The sequence below is a fragment of the Aspergillus multicolor genome (assembly GCF_047715735.1).
Source record: "Aspergillus multicolor strain CBS 133.54 unplaced genomic scaffold BDW74scaffold_3, whole genome shotgun sequence".
NCBI classification, from domain to species: Eukaryota; Fungi; Ascomycota; class Eurotiomycetes; order Eurotiales; family Aspergillaceae; genus Aspergillus; species Aspergillus multicolor.
In genome coordinates this window covers 950,234-962,242 of record NW_027395954.1, presented here as the reverse complement: position 1 = coordinate 962,242, position 12,009 = coordinate 950,234, and the positions used below count along the sequence as shown (strand labels likewise).

The 12,009-nt window shown below is 51.5% G+C and overlaps 5 protein-coding genes across 5 annotated transcripts; 2 read left to right on the top strand and 3 right to left on the bottom strand.

The window, feature by feature from the left end:
• Window positions 1-147: 147 nt before the first annotated feature.
• BDW74DRAFT_77118 (frataxin family protein) lies at window positions 148-1,300 on the top strand. The gene is made up of 2 exons (XM_073733678.1): window positions 148-630; window positions 799-1,300. The coding sequence occupies exons 1-2, from the start codon at window positions 271-273 to the stop codon at window positions 1,066-1,068; spliced, it is 630 nt and encodes a 209-aa protein (XP_073587796.1). The 5' UTR covers window positions 148-270; the 3' UTR covers window positions 1,069-1,300.
• Window positions 1,301-1,735: 435 nt separating this feature from the next.
• dph3 (CSL family zinc fnger-containing protein) lies at window positions 1,736-2,044 on the bottom strand (the record flags this gene model as incomplete). The annotated part of the gene is made up of 2 exons (XM_073727997.1): window positions 1,736-1,792; window positions 1,850-2,044. 2 exons carry the CDS (start codon window positions 2,042-2,044, stop codon window positions 1,736-1,738), a joined length of 252 nt encoding a protein of 83 aa, XP_073587795.1.
• Window positions 2,045-2,197: 153 nt separating this feature from the next.
• Window positions 2,198-3,561, bottom strand: BDW74DRAFT_77108 (uncharacterized protein). The gene is made up of 4 exons (XM_073733676.1): window positions 3,342-3,561; window positions 3,176-3,274; window positions 2,565-3,106; window positions 2,198-2,508 (listed from the first exon to the last, which is right to left on the bottom strand). The coding sequence occupies exons 1-4, from the start codon at window positions 3,483-3,485 to the stop codon at window positions 2,340-2,342; spliced, it is 954 nt and encodes a 317-aa protein (XP_073587794.1). The 5' UTR covers window positions 3,486-3,561; the 3' UTR covers window positions 2,198-2,339.
• An 855-nt stretch (window positions 3,562-4,416) lies between these two features.
• On the bottom strand, window positions 4,417-6,880 carry BDW74DRAFT_77105 (putative transcription regulator BDF1). Its single transcript, XM_073733675.1, has 2 exons — window positions 6,673-6,880; window positions 4,417-6,623 (listed from the first exon to the last, which is right to left on the bottom strand). The coding sequence occupies exons 1-2, from the start codon at window positions 6,774-6,776 to the stop codon at window positions 4,550-4,552; spliced, it is 2,178 nt and encodes a 725-aa protein (XP_073587793.1). The 5' UTR covers window positions 6,777-6,880; the 3' UTR covers window positions 4,417-4,549.
• A 1,895-nt stretch (window positions 6,881-8,775) lies between these two features.
• BDW74DRAFT_77079 (WD40 repeat and Utp12 domain-containing protein) lies at window positions 8,776-11,755 on the top strand. Its single transcript, XM_073733674.1, has 2 exons — window positions 8,776-9,465; window positions 9,518-11,755. Exons 1-2 carry the CDS (start codon window positions 8,912-8,914, stop codon window positions 11,496-11,498), a joined length of 2,535 nt encoding a protein of 844 aa, XP_073587792.1. The 5' UTR covers window positions 8,776-8,911; the 3' UTR covers window positions 11,499-11,755.
• The last annotated feature ends 254 nt before the right edge of the window (window positions 11,756-12,009 follow it).

The following is a 12,009-nucleotide window of genomic DNA, read 5'->3' as shown; positions in this document are numbered from 1 at the left end:
TTTCAGAGGGAGGAGGCGCCTCATCCTTGTATATCAGAAAGACCGAGGGAATGAGGTTATAGCAAGCAGTAGGAGCGGACTATAGAGCCAGAAGCTTGGCGTGATCGGCGATGATTTAATGCTTTTTTAGTGCGCCGTGATGCCATCGATTGCTTTCTCCGCTTCTCCTCCCCAGCTCTCGGCTCAGCTCAAGCTCTCCCATCCTATCCGCATCTAGACTACACCACCAACTAACCAGTTTATCGAATCAATTCATCTCGTCCGTTTATCATGCTCATCCGACACACATCCCGCGCCCTTTTCTCCTCCACCCCCTCCAGCCTGGGGCTCCGCAGACTTGCAGTCGCAGCTCCCTCCGCGTCGAGCCTCCGCTTCCCAAGCTCAACAAAGCCCATTCCCCAAGGCACCCCCCGTCGATGCTTCAGCTCAACCTCAGCGATCCGCAAGGGTATCACCCCTGGCTCGTCTGACCCCCCTGCGCCGCACCCAGAGTCCTCCGTGCGTGCCTCCGAGCCCTCGCCGTTATCGAACCACCAGTACCACGAGTACTCTGATCACTATATCCATGTCGTACAAGCTAAAATCGAGGAGCTGGAGGAGGAAAGGTCGGATATCGAGACTGACCTCGGCGTGAGTTGATCTCTATACCTGCCTGGCTTTTTTACCCTGCTGTTTCCGCGCGCTCTTCTTTGTGCTATTCTGGAGTCGTATGCAATGCACTGCACTTTGCGCAGAAGCAAGACTCAATTGCACTCAGAGGAAGCAACGAAGGCTAATTGATTTGAAAATAACGGACAGGCCGGCATCCTCCACATCAGCGTTGCCAACGTCGGAACATACGTTCTAAACAAGCAGCCCCCCATCAAGCAATTGTGGCTTAGCTCTCCGGTTTCCGGGCCGAGGCAGTACGACTGGGTTGTGGAGGGCGACCAGATGCATGAGAAGCAGGATACGCGACCAGCTAACGGGCAGTGGGTGTGCCTGAGGGATAGTTCAAACCTGACTGAGTTGTTGAACAACGAGTTGGGATTGGATTTACCTAGAGATGTTTACAGCGAGCTTGAGTGAGTGGCCATGTCTGGTGGTTTATTTGATAACATGGGCACTGTGAGTTTACATGATTTTGTTTATGCTGGAATTGTAGGATAGATTAGGATAGGATGAGTCTCCGAACATATTCTTGTTTGGCTGCGGGAGGGCAAGAGTTATCACTGCAATCCTGACGCATACCCTGTACTGGCATTATGCTTCCAAACTTCATAATGTGCCGCACTATAATCGTAGATTCAAATTTTGACGCAGACAGCGGCCAAAGAACCCTCCAAGCGAATGTTTTCCGAAGTCAGTCAACCCGCAAGCATTCATGAGAGACGGAGCATCCTTTGACGGACCACCAAATGTTATTTTTCGTCTGTATATCCCATGGTGACGATCGCAGCGTTGTAATCTGGGGACGGCAACTCATTCTGGACAAGTCATGTCTCTTCCATGGGGGACAGAGACTAGTTGGAGCTCATTATTGACCGTCTAGATGTATGTAGTCACCATAGTTCGCGAACCAGGGACTGTATCAGAGATAAAAACATTAGTCCTTCAGCTTTTGAGCTGCGCGGGCGTGTCGTTTTCTGATCGTCGGAATAGACGGCCCGCGTCATCCTTGCAGCTCGTCAACATAGTGACGATCGTAACCTTGTATTCTGGAAGCGGTCTCCCTTGTCCGTTTTCGTGCTTTTCTCTACGCCTTCACTGCAGCGCCTTCGGCCTGCTGCTTTTCTTCCTTGACGAGATCAGACTGCAACGGTTAGGCTCACCCTCAATATAAACAAGACAAAGGTCTGAGGAGACATACCTGGTCAAAGATGACCTTGATCATCAAACTGCAGCTAGGACAAACCGCGACTTCCTCGCCGTCTCGAAGGTCATCGATGGCGATCTCGAATCGGTCGCCACACGGACAAGGGTAGTGGTAAATCTGCAGATTCGGATCGAAAGTCATGTCTTCAATCTCGATTTCATCGTAGATGGAGAGCGCTTCGTCGGCCATTATGATTTGTAATTAGTCGTCCTTCTTCTCAGCGGTGATCAAATGTTGAGTCGGAAATGAACCGTTCGCATACTGGTGGTAAGAAAACTTTTGGCGGGGCCGCGGGGCGATCATGTGACCACATCGGCTTTTATCTAAGATCGGGGTATATCCGAGACCTGGGGTATCGGACATGACCAGCATTACCTGATTACCTCTTTAGCCGTTGAATCTCCGACTCGACTTCTTCATCTCTCTAACCAAAGATCCGAACCGGCGAGCAATCTCAGTAATCGGCCCAAACCATGCTGGTCTCCTAATATTGCTCGAATCCACATCCTCGTACGCTTTTCAGCTCGTCTAGAGCCGCGTGCCTCCTCTCTTCCAGCCGGTCTCGTGTATCGCGTAGGTGCTGGTAATAACGGGAAAGCGCAGCATTGACTTCGGGCGTGTGAATCGCAGCCAGAGCGTCCAGCCTCATCACCCTGTCGACATGTCAGTTTTAGGGTCATAGACATCCGATGAGTAGCGCAACGCATACTTGAGTTTGCCCTCCACTCCATGCCCCACTGCAGCAAAATGTTCCGCCTTAGCCTTGGTCGCTCGAGCCAATGCGCCGTGCTTTGTACGTTCCAGGAGAGTCACAGTCCGCTCCAGTATTGCTGCCCGCAAGGCAAGGACCTCCGCTGCCGTAGCTGCCATGCGCGTCCGAGCTGCGGGGAGCTCCGATAACTGTACATGACGGAGGGCCTGGACTTGTTCCTTCAGTTGAAGCGCCAAAGGAATCTGGCGTGCGGCCTTTGCGCGGCTTCGAGCTGGAATGTGAGACCTTTGGCCTTCTGTTGACGGATTCAACGATGCGGCCCTGTCGCTCGCATTCGCGAGTAATCGAAGGTCATGCAAGGTGGATGCGAGGGCTCGTGTAAAGGAAGGAACGATAAGAGGTAACTTTGAGTAGAACTGCTCGATGTCCGGTGCCAATAGAATATCCACATTAGGTCCGTCGCGAGAGTCGTCGATCAGGTCGAGCTGGGTCGGTGAAGATTCAAGATAGAGACTGACGACAGCGACGGACTCGCGACACTGGTCCAAGATACAGTTCAGCATATAGCCATCTCAAAACAACAATGGGAACGTTAAAGCTCTGCCCACCTCTTCCGGTACTTCGTTGTCTGAGTCGAACGCCAGCTGGCACAAGGTCTGCTTTTTGATCTGTTTCTTCGCGTTGCGCATCTGGCAATTTCTCAATTCCTGCCGAAGACGTGTCAGGACCGATAATCAGGCGTGTCTTTGGATTTTTGGCCTGCGGCGAACGTACGTTCAAGACATCTTTCCTTTCTGGTTGCGCATCAATGGCGCGCGTTGAGCCATCGGGGTTAAGCAGAGTGGTGGTTAGATGCTGGTGTAAACGTTTGAAATGCGGGTTTCGCTCCAGAATCGTCGGGTCACACGGTGGTATCATCACGATTGGTACTTGTTGCAATCCATAGGCAGCACTCCAGGATATGTCAAAGTAGGAGTTGTTTTGAATCGGTAGGGGCGGCGGTGAACCGCGACATAACCACGACAGCGCTAACGGCACAAGCCTACGATCAAGCCTACAATTTCGATTGCTTCTACTCAGGACTCGCGCATAATGATACAAGGTTTATTTTCTTGCCTCCATAGCCACGTTCTCTCGTGATATCATACATGTCTCAGGCTTTCTTTAACCGCCGAAAGAAAGCAAGCAAAAACAGATTCCCAAGTTGAACCTGCCCCGGCGCCTTTCGCGAAGGACGCAATGGGTATTGATTGTGATAGAGACAACAACCCGCAGGTAAGAAAGAAATTCCTATCAAACACCATTCTGCCTGCAAGGAGCGTGAAAGCGAATCCTGGAAAAGGACGAAAGAGTCCGAGCGAACCCCCCACGAACGCGCTGAAAAAGTGAACGCTTATGTACAAGAAATTTCAACGCGCGATATGTGAATCAAATCCTGAGTCGTAAGAAAGGGAAAGGGAAGACGGATGGAGGTGCTGGGAAATGTCGAATCGAGACGGCTGGTATAAAGCTGGCGACGGCCGAGCTAACCGGCCAAGGAGGGTTGGTGAAGGCGAAATGGTAAGAAGCGCAAGAAATTCGAGGAGAACCAGTGTGTTGCAATGGTAATTCATGTAGCTGCACGAAGTATACACTGCAGGCTGTGTAACAAGCTGTGGGAAGATTACTCTTCCTCGCTCTCTTCGGAATCGTCTTCAGAATCACCACTGCTATCATTGGCCTCGACCGAAGGAACTGGTTCCGGAGAGCGACCGCCCCCTCCGCCCTGGAATCGAGAGAGGTTGCTTTCCAGCATGTTGATCTGGGCTTCCTGCTCGTACTTGCTCATGGGCTTGTTCTTCTTCGGTTTCGGTGGCGCGGCGTTGGGTGCAACTGGAGACGAAGCGTCATCGTCGTCAACAACGTGGGGGACATTCTTCTTCACGAATTTGAGAAGCATCCAGAGAACCTCATTGGGAAGTTCATCGATGTCGAGTTCAATTTCAGTCTCTTGTGTACCCTAATTTAATGGTCAACTCATGCACCACAAGGGGGGACTGGTAACGGAAATAGCATACCTTGAGAGCCGGAACATTAGACTGGATAATCTTGAGCGCTTCCTGCATCTTCTTGTCGGGAAGACTGCTGATTCCGTTTGAAATAATCTGTTTATCGTGGTACGTAACGTAGCGTGCTTTCTCAGGCTTTGACGATTTCGCGCCCCCTTTCTTGTCTTTCTTACCAGTGGCCGTCGGTCCAACCTTTTTGCTGTCCTTCTTCTTCGATTTCGTCTTCTTGGGCGGCGTTTTCTTTTTCTTCTGGGTCATCGCCTCCAGCTGTTGAGACATGTCGGCGATCTGCTGCTTCAGCCGATTGATCTCTTCTTCTTCCTCATCGTCACTGCCTTCCTCGTCATCACCACTCTCTTCAGAGGACGACCCTGCACTATGTTGCTCGGGAGGAGGTTCGTGAGCAGCTAAGTAACTTTCCTTTTGCGACCACTTGGCATTGAACACCTCCTCAAACCTTTCGCCAGCCACATAGGTGGGATCGCCCTTGAGGTTAAACTTGAAACAATTCTTTACAATCTGACGTATGTCCAACTCGAACTCTTTAGCGTTCTCATATTGACCAGTAGTCAGTTTGTGGTTGACGGTTTGAAGATCCATCGGTTTTTTTATGATGCTGTGGTACGTAGGGATGTTCAAAGCCACCGGGTCAACGGGGTAATAGAAAGGAAATGCATATGAGTAGTGTTTGCTTTTCTGCAGTTCATCGAGGACTTCTCGACAGAACCTGAGTTCCCACTGGAATTTCTTCTTCTTCGGTTTTGTTGAGTAAGGAAGATCGCGCTTGGGAGGGTGAATAGAGCGCTTGGGGCGGTCATTCTGAGCTGTGGAATCTCGCCGAATAAGAGGCAGCCCTTCAGGACCCAGGGCGAAAGTTGTGGCCTGAGGCGATCCATGTGTTGGACGTGCTGTGTTTGGCCCAAGTGACGGACGCGCTTCTCGACGAGCGGCAGAAGTCTTAGAGGACGCAACCTTCTTAAGCTTCTTATCATCCATTTCGTCAGCTCTAGGCAGGTTCAACATCTGCTTTTCGAAAAAAGATTGGAGCCTTTTGCCTTCAATAGACACGATATGTTCGGGACCGTTGAAGACATGCGCATTCCGAACCATAAGGTCAAAATCGTTCATGACGCGCTGGCACGACGAGTATTCGTTGTTCTTCAGTTTTCGCTCGATGGTACCGAGATCCATGGGCTCTTTGATGATATCATGGTAGGTCGGTATAGCCATTTTGATGGGATCCACAGGCTCTTTGAAGAAGCGCGAGTCCTGCATGCGCTTTAGGCTCTGAATAGCTTTCAGAATGAACTTGTGTTGTGGCTTGGTAAGAGAAGTCTCGCCATTATGCATCGATCCTTTTGCGGCGGAAGTCGGTGGTTCTGGTTGTTTGAACGGGGCCACTCCTTGGATATCAATCTTCGCACGCTTAGCCAAAGGTTCTTCATCCGGCTCAATTTCGCGCTCCCTCGAAAGCTTCGCCGGTGAAGCCGGTGCGTCCCGCATCTCCTGGTCAATGGCTGTCGACGGTTGTACACTTGGTATAGCCGCGGTAGCGTCTGTGGTAGGAGGTTTGTCGGGCTGCGCACCGCCGTGGGGATGGTGAGGGAGCTCGGTTTTCACAGCTGCATTGCTCTGTGGCGATTGCGCACCGGCTGGTGTAGCGGAAGGTCCTTCTGATACACTTTGCGATAGTGGCGCTTCGTTTGAGCCATTGTTACCCGTGTCCGTACCGTTTGGCAGCTGTTTTGCTGTGTTACCGGTAGAGACAGGCTTTTTGTCTACCGCGGGGCTCGCATAAGCAGGCTCATTGTGCGGAGTGTTGGTTGCTGAGGTTGAAGGCGCGGGCGATTTGGGAGGTGAAGCAGTTGCGGCCGCGACAGCCCCATTCTGTTGGGCAAGTGTATGGCCATTCATAGTAGCATCCTTCGCATCCTTCGCATCCTTCTCAATTGTCTCTGTGCCGTTGATAGACGTGATCTGGGTGGAATCGGTCACGGAAGGCTGGACACTAGACTCAAGTCAACACACGCCCAAGCAAAAGGAACGGTAACACATACCCTGCGCGACCAACATCAGATGAGGAATCTCCATTTGGCGACGGCGGCAGTTGAGGCTTTTCCTCTTTCAAGATAGAGGGTGCCTCAGGAGGCGGCGTCGCCATCAGGTTGCAGGTATGATCCAGGCCCTCCTGTCGCAAGAGAGCGCAATACGAAAATCTAACGGCGGCGAGGTGTGTAGCAAAAGCCGAGCCCAGTTAACGGGAATGGTTTAGAAAACGACAGTAACAGATATCAACTGGATAGGTAAAGCTGCGCGCTACCAGACTAACTGTATCGATTCGAAGCAGTGGCGAAAAGAACACCGGATTAGATGACAGAAGACGCCAGGAGAATCGCTGACCTGGCAGTCACAGAGGTAGCAACGCGACGGAGTGAGAGGGGAAGATACAGGACAACACGGATGAGATTGAGGAGAGATGATCGCAAGCCGGGAGTGGAGAATGCGACGATTATATCTTGCCAAGCGGCTCGGTCACGTGGACAGAATGTATGACTCAGCGGGACCAGAGAGGGAAGGTGCAAGTGAGGTCACGATAAGAGTTGGAAGGAACAGCCGGCAATTTCACGTGCCACAGGTGAGACAGTGAGGAGCAGGCACTGTGACTAGGATAAAGAAAACAGAGACCGGACACCTAAGTCCCTTTACTCCTCCCCTGACGTAGAAAAGAAAATCGGGGATGTTTTGCCTCTGTGGCTGATGAACCTTTGCGACGCGAAAGAGGACGCGCTAAGTTCCGAGGAGCTTGAGCGTAGAGAGAATCAAGAAGGCGGTGTGGCAGATCCCTGGAGGAGACAGGGATGAAAAAAGGGCGGTCAGGGGGAAAAGACGGGTAAAAAGGAAATTCGCAGTCAGCTCCAGAAACAGAGACTGAGAAAATCAGCCTGGGAGCGGATTCCCTTAAGTACGACGGCGCGTCGCGAACATTAAAAACCCCATCCGAGACACTAACCCTATTTATTCTAGCTCAGGCCATTCAGCCACCCCTGATTGGCTCTAAGATGACGCGTTCTGTAGGTTGCTATTTATTATTGGCTGAGGCCTACCTTTCCAGTGGGCCCTTCGTACCAGATTCCCCTTTGTCGGAAACGCTTGGAAAACACGCAAAAGAAAAAAAAAGGGACAGCTCCTGTTCAAGACAAGAATAACATCATCATGGGAAGCTTCGCCATAGATCCGACGATACAAACTCATGTGGATGTAGATACTTGATCCAGTGCACCGCTTATGGTAGCGAAAGTAAGTGAGATCGAAATGACCTACCCAAGCATGTTAGGCAGTCATGGTGGGATTGCATAGCAGCCATCTTGCGTTTGGTTGCGATGGCCGGGCATGAGGATTGTTACCTGCTCTGGCGGTATGCATGTGTTGCTGCTGATCCGCTGACTCCGTAGCCCCAGGGCTCAGCCCTGAGCCCTCCCTTGCGTCGGATACGGCCTAGCGGGTAGCATTGGTCAAGGACTAAGGTGAAGTCCATATTATTAGCTGGTCATGACTTGTGATTATACGAGTCAATATGATATGGTCCCATTGCCAACTGGATGCTAAGAAAGCATTCAATGGGCAGATCGTTTGAAAAACGGGTCGAATAGTTGCATTAATGTTCAGCATTTGGATTGCACGGGGGTCCCAACCAGACTGTCAGTGTGAAGGAGCTGCAAAAAAACTGGATAACGAAGCTGTGGTGTCGATAATTATCCAATCCTATTGTACTCCGTACCTAAGGAGTTTGTCTGGTCAGCAACGCGTATTACCAGAATTGGCAGGACGCAGTGGTTATTTTGGAAAACAGGTGTCGCAGATAACGAAGCCAGGAGTGTTGAGGTGCAAAGCATTCATAGGGCTTTTCCACGGATAATCAAGCATCTAAAGAACAGTTTCCGCTAGCAGTACGCTGCTGCGTGCTTAGAATGATAATCGTCGGCCATGTCGCGGAGAACTTGAAGCTGGAGACTGATCGGAACTATGAAATGGAGATGATGGAAGAGATGATTAGATAAGGCAGCTCTAAGTCCCGGACAAACTAATCCCAGACAGGCCAAGCGCATGAAGCGACCAGGCTCTACAGAACTTTTTTTCTTCCTCGCTGTAGAGAGAGAAGACCGATTGCCAGCACCCAGCAACCAGGTGTCGCTCCTAGTCGAAGCTCGGCTAAAACTTCTGTTCTACTGTCTGGTGCCGCCCGACGGTTTTTCAATTTTGCATCTTCAGGTTCATTGCACATAGACTCGACTGAAAATGGGCAAGAAATCGTCTCAAAAGCCGGCCTCGAAGACCTCCTCCGCGGCGGCTCTCTCAGTTGCCGACGCTACAAACACAGGGAACAAGTCTTCGATTTTGAGAGCGGCATTCGCTCCGTCCGACTACCAACTTGCGTTATTCGCTTCTGTTATCCAGGGTCTTGAGGGCCAGAATCTCCGCATTCACGATACAAATACCGGCCGATTGCAGTGTGAGCATGTCTTGGGCACAAAAGAACTTATCACGTCCTTGGACTGGGGTCATTATGGTGGACGACGGGACCAGTCAAAGAAGAAGAGAAAGCGCGCTTCGGATGTCAATGGAACAGCCGACCTCGATCAAGGCGATGTAGTCGTCGCCTTCGGTACGAACACCTCCGATATCCGTATGTACTCGCCTACCGAAGATAAGATTGTCGGTACTCTTGCAGGTGGACATACAGGCGGTGTCAAGGACTTCAAGTTTACGGCCGACAAGCCTCATGAGGGCTGGAGTATTGGGGGTGACAACAAGCTGGTCCAGTGGGATCTTGTTACCGGTCAAAGGACAAAGTAAGGGATCTGACTTCGATGAGATATGCTATCAAACTAACTCGAATATCAGGGTAATCAGTCTTTCGACCACCTCAGCATTCAACACACTTTCCCGCCCACTCGCTTCAAACCCGCCCGTCATCTGCGCATCTCAAACACCCCGCATTGTCAACCTTGAAGAAGACTCGCCAATCACATTCCCTGCAATGCGAAACTCAATACAGACCATCATCACATCTTCGACAAGCTCTGTCTCTGATGGGTTGTTTCTGGCGTCGGACAGTGACCGCTACATCAACGTCTTCGACCCTAAGAACGGACAACTTGCCATGAACCTTGTGGCCGAGAGGGAAGTAAACTCGCTCTCTCTATATTTCAAACACGGTGTGGACTCAGAATTAGCGCTTGAGAAGCAGGTTCTCGCAGCTGTCACTCAGGACGGGACAATCGAACTCTTTGCGCGACCATTCGTGCGGCCGCAGGGCCCTGAAGGATCCAAGAGCTCCAGCTTGAGGGCGCGATCCCTGCAGATGACCAGACGAGCGGAGACCTCGCTCAGGATAACCAAGGCCTCTGGGTCGGATGATTTAGTTCCTGTTGTTGCGGTGTCATTCCAGGGCCCCGAGCTCCTCGTTGCGTGGGCGCACGGAGGCATCGTTCCTCTGTTTGAACGGGTGAAGTGGCTCAACGAGGAAACCGAGGAGCTAGCATTTACCGGCATCAAGACTATCGCCAAGACTAAGTCTAGCTCTATACTACAATCAGCGACAACGAACGGAATCAAGAACGCAGACGAGAGCCACGTAAACGAGAAGCGGATAGTCGTTGAGCAAGGCGATTATGCGGATGATGACATCGATATGGAGGACTCTAAGCAGGACGCGGTTTCCGAAGAGGACAGCGATGTAGACTCAGATGACGACGAAAAGAAACCACAGAAGAAGAACGGGGCGCAGCCCCAGGAAGAAGCTGAGAGCGACGTGGAAATGCAGAACGCTGCAGAATCGGGTGCGGAGGACCAGGACGAAGATGACGAGGAAGAGGCCGGCGTCGAGCCATCCTTCGGAGAGCTCATGAGGGCCCATGCTACCGAACAAATTGATGTTGAAGCTGAACTCGAAGATGATGTTCACACTCGATCCCTCATCCCCGGAAAGCCGATCACGACGGTCCAGCAAATTCCTTCCGGAGTCTCCCTAGCCACAGTTCTCTCACAATCGCTCAAGACAAACGACAATGACATGCTCGAGGCATGCTTCCACACAGGCGATGCCGGCACTATCCGCACCACGATTCAACGTCTCGACTCTCCTCTAGCGGCAACCCTCCTCCAGAGACTGGCCGAACGTCTGTCTGCCCGCCCCGGCCGATACGGCCACCTGCTCGTTTGGGTCCAGTGGACATGTATCGCCCACGGAGGCGCTTTGGCCGGTAACAAGGACCTCCTCAAGCAAATGTCCACTCTCTTCAAGGTGATGGACCAGCGCTCCTCAACCCTCTCCTCCCTCCTACTTCTCAAGGGCAAGCTCGACATGCTCGACGCCCAACTCGGCCTCCGCCAATCTCTCCGTGATAACGCAGACCACATGGACAGCGAAGACGAGGAGAACGTCATCTACGTCGAAGGCTACGATGATGAGGAAGACGAGGACAGCGACGCCGAGGCAACCAAGACCGTCGACACGCCGCGCACAAAGGCCATCCGCGACTACACCGACGTCTCGATGATTGACGAAGACGAAGATACAAGCAGCGAAGACGACGAGGAGGACGAGGAAGAAGAAGATGAGGAAGGCCCCAGTGCTATTCTCGACGTGGAAGCCGAAGAGTCCGCCGGCTCCTCGGACGCCGAGGAATCCCTTGATGAGGACGAGGACGAGGATGAAGACGATGACGCCGACAGCACCGGGTCGATTGCGAACTTCATCGCGGATACGGAGGACGACGACTCAGAGGCAGAGGCTCTTTCGCGGCCTCCGCCGTCAAAGAAGGCCAGGGTAAGCCAGGGAGGCGGGAAAGGGAAGAAACAGGCCGGGTCGGGAAGGAAATAGACTTACTTTTCATACCTAGATTTATACCCTGTTTTTCTTGCACACAGACAGCACTTTGGATTTGTTGTTGGCTTTTCTCCTCTGTTCCTTCTTTCTTTCTTGGATGTGCACACAAAAAAGTATAGGGATAATTTCTGTTTCTTGTTCTCCTTCCCTTTGTTCCCGTCTGGGTGTCCTATATTTCGATGATATTCAGGAAAGTTGAGAGACTTTCTATCATACGGTTACTCTGAGCTCTTGTGTCTAGCATGCATCTTTGCATCTGTTGAGCTGGTTTCATACTTGTACACCATGAATCAATTCATGTTTCATTGCAAGGAGTGTGGAATTATTTGAAGCTCAAGTCCGTGCTGTATGCGGTGGTCTCACTCTCTAGGTTAGGTCACAAATGAAAGATAGACATGGGTCCCTAAGGATAATCTGACCAGCCGACATGCTTTCTCCTTGACGCTCAATCAAGTAATGATAGTTTCAGCAGCAATTTTGCAGACTTCTGTCAACTTCAAGCTTG